At 35.0% G+C, this 6,051-nt stretch overlaps 1 protein-coding gene across 1 annotated transcript in view; it reads left to right on the plus strand.

The window, feature by feature from the left end:
- LOC106398894 (protein DETOXIFICATION 21-like) overlaps nucleotides 1-4,007 on the plus strand; it is a 30,823-nt gene extending 26,816 nt beyond the window's left edge. Inside the window, exons 2-8 of the mRNA XM_022703568.2 lie at nucleotides 1,410-1,951; nucleotides 2,627-2,713; nucleotides 2,887-2,943; nucleotides 3,038-3,276; nucleotides 3,360-3,478; nucleotides 3,559-3,645; nucleotides 3,770-4,007. Of these exons, the coding sequence (XP_022559289.2) occupies nucleotides 1,410-1,951; nucleotides 2,627-2,713; nucleotides 2,887-2,943; nucleotides 3,038-3,276; nucleotides 3,360-3,478; nucleotides 3,559-3,645; nucleotides 3,770-3,850 (1,212 nt within the window). The 3' untranslated portion in view covers nucleotides 3,851-4,007. The remainder of the gene's footprint in view (nucleotides 1-1,409; nucleotides 1,952-2,626; nucleotides 2,714-2,886; nucleotides 2,944-3,037; nucleotides 3,277-3,359; nucleotides 3,479-3,558; nucleotides 3,646-3,769) is intronic.
- Nucleotides 4,008-6,051: the final 2,044 nt, after the last annotated feature.

A 6,051-nucleotide genomic window follows, 5' to 3' on the forward strand; every position in this document is an offset into this window, starting at 1 on the left:
GATAAACAAACAATGTATCAAATACTCATGCTATGATCTTATAAAGTTCAAAGAGTTAGCATGAGAGCAGAGATTATACCATTATTTTTCTATCAAGAAGCAATGATACCATTTCTTTTAAAACCAAAGATTGCTCTCTGCTCTCTCCATCTCTGCTCTCTGCAACCAAATCCCAATTTCAGTTCACGATTGAAACGCAAATGATGCCTTAGTTAATCTCTGCTCTCTGCTCTCGCCTCATCAATATGACGATCCTCTGTGGATTTGTGACCATCCTCGTCCTACGCGGCACGATCAGCATCGGGAACCTCGGGAGCTCGAGCGCCGACGCGGTTAACCAGAACATCATGTGTGAGTTTGCGTTGGTCTCCGCCAGCCGTACTTGCTCGCCACAGCTCCGGCGACTATAATCAGAACTCATCTTCTTCTTTTCAGTTTGAATCCAATCGTCTCTTCTCTCTCTCTCTCTCTCTCCAAAGGACGATTCGATTTGTCTTGCAAAACCCCTTCGGATACAAATCAGAACTCATCTTTTTCTTTTTCTTTTCACTTTGATCCAATCATCTCTTCTTTCTCTCCACAGACGATGATTCAAAAGAACTTTGGAAACATCGATGCAGAGAGACCAATTTTTTTTTCCTTTTCGCCTAAAAAGCATTACCCAATACGAAATAGACACGTCAGGGGTGTTTACCATTTCTTAAAGCCCTTTGTTTAGCAGCAGTTCTGTTCTTTTATGTATTTTTTGATTTATTTTTTTAATTTTTTTTTAAGAAACCCTTGTTATAGCCTCCCGCCGAAGGTGGTCTAACCCGCGTGGGGTTCCTAGAGAGCAACTTTCTCACTCTACTTTTATAAATTTGTTTTAATTGTAGTGATATCACGATATTTTATATTTTTATAAAGAAAATAAAAGGTGTTGTCGACAAGTTTCTTGACAGCATTCGGAGGCCACCGATAAGGTCGAAATCTAATGTCTTGTCACTGATAGGCCTAAAAATTTAACATGACTTTCCTACTTTTCAGTTTGCATTTTGGTCGATCTTGCTTTGCGCTATACCTTTTTTTGTTGGCATCCTTTTTTGTTTGGATTTTGTACTTGCTATCCTTGATGGTTTTTCCAATTCTATTTTGTGTAAAGAATACTTTTACTGATTTTCAAGTGAAATCCAACACCGAAGAAATTTGAACGTTACAATATAACTAACAAGAAACTAATGGTAAATCATGCACCAACTTCTTGAATAAAATTAAGTCCTGTTAATAGGTTTTGGAGTATTTTTCAGAATATATTATTTCGGGTAACACATATCATGTAACTATGCGGATGCCTCAACTTATCGTTTTAAGTGTTGTTTTATAACTCACCGTACAATTAATCATCGTGTAAACTACGAACTGTGATGCAGTTAGGCATGGCCAGTGCACTAGAAACACTATGTGGCCAAGCTTACGGAGCAAAAAAAAACCATATGCTCGGAATCTATCTCCAAAGGTCATGGATCGTCCTCACAGGTTGTACCATTTGCCTCACGCCCGTTTATATCTTCTCGGGCCCGATCCTCTTAGCCTTAGGTCAAGAGGAACGCATTGTCCGTGTGGCTCGGATCATATCCCTATGGGTCATAGGCATCAACTTCTCATTCATACCATCATTCACTTGCCAAATGTTTCTCCAAGCTCAGAGCAAGAACAAAATCATTGCTTATGTGGCTGCAGTCTCGTTAGCGGTCCATGTGTTCTTGTCGTGGCTCCTAATGGTTCATTTCGATTTTGGAATCACCGGTGCTATGACCTCGACGCTCGTTGCCTTCTGGTTGCCTAACATTGCGCAGCTCTGGTTCGTCACTTGCGGTGGGTGTAAGGACACGTGGAGAGGATTCTCTATGTTGGCTTTCAAAGATTTATGGCCCGTTTTTAAACTTTCCATGTCTTCCGGTGGAATGCTTTGGTAAGCTTTCATAATATTTATTAAGAATCTCTCATCAATTATTTGCATAAAAAGTCTTATTAGTGATACCACTTCGTATAAGTAGCGTTAGTTTTCCTATTTTGGTGGTTAAAACAATAGACAATTGGCTTCCACTTCCACTTGCATTTACTTTGTCAATGTATCAGTTTGGTGGCTGGAAGCTGGAACCATATGATTCTTAATTAGTCTAGCATTTAGTTTCAAAGATTTGGTCACAAAAAAAAGTTTATACTCTCTCCGTTTCATTATAAGTGTCACTTTGACATTTTTCACTGAGATTAAGAAAATTATATAATACACTAATATATCCATATTTAATGTATGATTAATTTAATGAAAACAATTTAAATAAAAATCTATTGGTTATTTAAAAGGGTAAAAAATAGATTTAATGTAAAACTTTACATTGAACGCCACTTATTTTGAAACAAATATAAAATATAAAATGATACTTATTATCAAACAGATGAAGTATAAAATAGTTTTATATATAAGTGAGAGAAAGGTTCCAAATATTAAAGAGTAAACTCAATTACTCAGGCTCTTTTACGAGGAATGACAATGTCAAAGATTAATTAGTTATAAATTTAAATCGATTCGTACATGTAGACCTACCTCTAATATTAGTTATTACTATGTGGTTATTTTGGACAGCTTGGAGTTATGGTATAACTCGATCTTGGTACTGCTCACTGGAAATTTGAAAAACGCAGAGGTCGCTCTAGATGCACTTGCTATCTGGTATGTTAACAAGAACTAAGCTTCATTCTCTCTTCTCTGGTCATATCCATAACTAATATATTTTCGTGCATCTGTACATTTCACCTACTTGATTATTAGATTAAACATGATCATGAGTAGTACAGTAATATATAAATATTTATAAATCGACTCTTCTTTACCAACTTTTGTAGCCTCAACATTAATGGAATGGAGATGATGATAGCACTTGGTTTTTTGGCACCAGCAAGGTGCGTATACATGATACCTGCAAACTTAACATCATCGTTGCTATATTAATATCGTCATTTTATTCTTTTTATTTGCAATTATGTATAAAAACAGTGTAAGAGTGTCGAATGAGCTCGGTAGGGGAAACTCAAAAGGAGCCAAGTTTGCAACGTTGACAGCGGTTTTCACGTCACTCTCTATAGGAATAGTTCTATTCTTCGTCTTCTTGTTTCTAAGAGGAAAAGTTTCCTACATTTTCACTACAAGTGAAGCTGTAGCAGCAGAAGTTGCCGATCTTTCTCCACTTTTAGCCTTTTCCATCCTCATGAACAGTGTTCAACCTGTTCTCTCAGGTATGTGTTTTTGCTATTTGACATGTGATGGTTAGTAACATGAAGCGGATCTTTGAACTTACATGTGTTTTAAACCGGAACAGGAGTTGCTGTGGGAGCAGGATGGCAAGGATATGTTACTTACGTTAATCTTGCTTGCTATTACCTTGTCGGAATTCCTACTGGTGTTATCCTTGGTTACGTTGTCGGTTTGCAAGTCAAAGTAAGTTTTGTTTTCTTTTGTTTTCTCATTTTTATTGATTCTCTTGGATATAACATATAATTTTTTTCTCTGAATTTTAGGGTGTCTGGATCGGAATGCTATTTGGAGTATTTGTTCAAACTTGTGTGCTTACCATCATGACTCTGAGAACAGATTGGGATCAACAGGTTAGAAATGGATTAGTATATAACTTTTTTAAGTTTTTTACACACAACATAACTATTTTCCTCAAGCTATAGCGAGTTCTGTTTTTGGAGCTTATATATAATGTTTGTTGCCAAAAAAAATTAGGTGTATACATCGCTGAGACGTTTAAACCGGTGGGTTGTACCAGAATCTAGTGCCGTAAGTAAAACTCCATCAGAGGAATAATTAATTTGGATTCTGCAAATTAACATAAGATGGCATATCATATTATACGATAAAAATCAATGCAACCTTTTAAGCCTGTAAAGATAAGAATATAACAATTATTATTCAATTTATGTCTCGTGGCAACTTGAAATGAGATCTTAACTTTTTTGATCAATATTAGTGTTACTGGTTTACATTAAAACATTTTGTAAAATTCTTTTTTTTTCTGATGCCCTGGTATCCTAGTTTTGTAAAGTTCTTGCCTACTATATCATTATGCATAGCCCTCCGTGCGTTGACTTTCTTTTCCTTTATATAATTTCCCTGTTGAAAAACGCGGGCGCCTAGCCGATTATTCGCCCGCCTAGGCGGTAGGCGCATGTGTTCCGTGGTGATTATGGCCAAAGCGGATCACTTAGTCAGGCCACCATTAATCGGCAGCGTAAACAAAAAAATCGGTACTATTCCTGACTTTTGCCCGACTTTTAACCGATTAATATGACAAATTTTATACTTTAGGCAAATTTTTGGGCCTTTAGAAAAAGCCCAATCCGCAAGCTGTAATGCTGAGAGAGTCTCTACATTTATAGAACACTCGAAGTATCATTTCTTTCGTCGTAGTCGATGTGAGCTGTTGGTTATATCAATTATGTTTGATTTCTTTCTCATTATTTATTATTTCTTTTTTTAAATTTAGAGCGACATGAGTCAGCTTTTACTGGTTTGTTACTGGCCAATTGAATTATTCAAAATTTGATATTGTATCTTTGTATTTGCCATCGCTATTGTAAACTTGATTGAAATATTTAAAATTATTTACAAGAAGAGCTAACTCTTAAAACACTTACTTGATCTTTGAAGATAAAAAGATGAAGACTTGCAATTCTCTTACTATTTTTTTTATGTCTCACGATGAAAACAATCTATTTTTGTTTATCCCATGAGTTGGAAGTTCTTTTGTGGTTTTTGAATCAGATATGTACTAAAAAACTGTTAAATGTTATATAAATATGTCTAAGAATTTTTATATTTTATGTTCATTTGTTAAACATATTATAAATACAATAAATTATACTAAAAACTAGGCTCCGCGTACTCCCCGAATACTCCCCGATTTTTTCATAACTCGTTACGCCTACACTCGCCGTCCGACTAGCGCCTAGCGTAGTTTCGAACAGGGATAATTATGTTGTATTGTTGCCGTGTTTTTACATGGTTTTTGATTTCCCAATATTTGTATTATAATGTGTTTGAGGTTGTTGTTTTGGTTTTGTGAATCATTTTCATTGTTATAGGAGAGGGGTATATCTGGTGGTGTTTATTTGATATTTGTTTGTTTGAAATAATGGTCATTCTTCCAAATTTTATAGTTATTTTTACTTCGTTAAATTTATGTTCCTAAATAAAATAATTTTTGTAAATTAAATTGGTGTGAATTTTGCAAACCCATACATGTTTTTATTAGCTTTAACGGGTAGACAAATAATAAAGATTTGGCTTGTAAAAATGTTGGGGCTGGTAGCCCAATGCATAAATAAACGATAGTGAAGGGTTCGTGGTCAACTTGCCGCTTTTGTGTAGCTCTCAATTGTTTATGATAATGATAGTTGACTGGAGGATCTAGCTTTTCGGTAAAATTCATAGTATAATATATATTATGGAACGTGTGGGTCTACCAGATTAGGTATCATAGTGATTAAAACGGGGAACGTTTGTGTATTCATTTTCAAATAAATGTGAGAGGGTTTTCATTTTCGTTAGTTATAAAATCATAAGGTCCCATATGATTCAGTCATCCATATTTGTTTACAAAATTTTAAAACGGTAGAGGATCCCAAATGAGTTTTCAAGTGAGAAATCTTGAATGTTCAAAACGCAGACAATAACAAAAAGATGCAAAGTTTTTCTTTACCATTTGATAAAGATTATGATATTTAGTTTAAGCACACACATTTACTTAGTGGCTGCATGTTTCCTTTGTCTCTTACTTTATAGATAAGTTTCTTATAATTAATAAATGATTATCTTTTTGGGAATGATCATGCGGCCAGAAGAGAAGAAACTGAACCAAAAGAGACTGATAGAAAGGAATATCAGAAGAGAGTGATATATCGTTTAAGCTCTGAGCCATTCAAAATTTTAAAACGGTAAAGGGTCCTAAATTAGTTTCCAAGTGAGAAATCTAGAATGATCAAAACGCAGATGATGATGCTGTGTTA

Source organism: Brassica napus, chromosome C5, assembly GCF_020379485.1.
Source record: "Brassica napus cultivar Da-Ae chromosome C5, Da-Ae, whole genome shotgun sequence".
Taxonomy (NCBI): Eukaryota; Viridiplantae; Streptophyta; class Magnoliopsida; order Brassicales; family Brassicaceae; genus Brassica; species Brassica napus.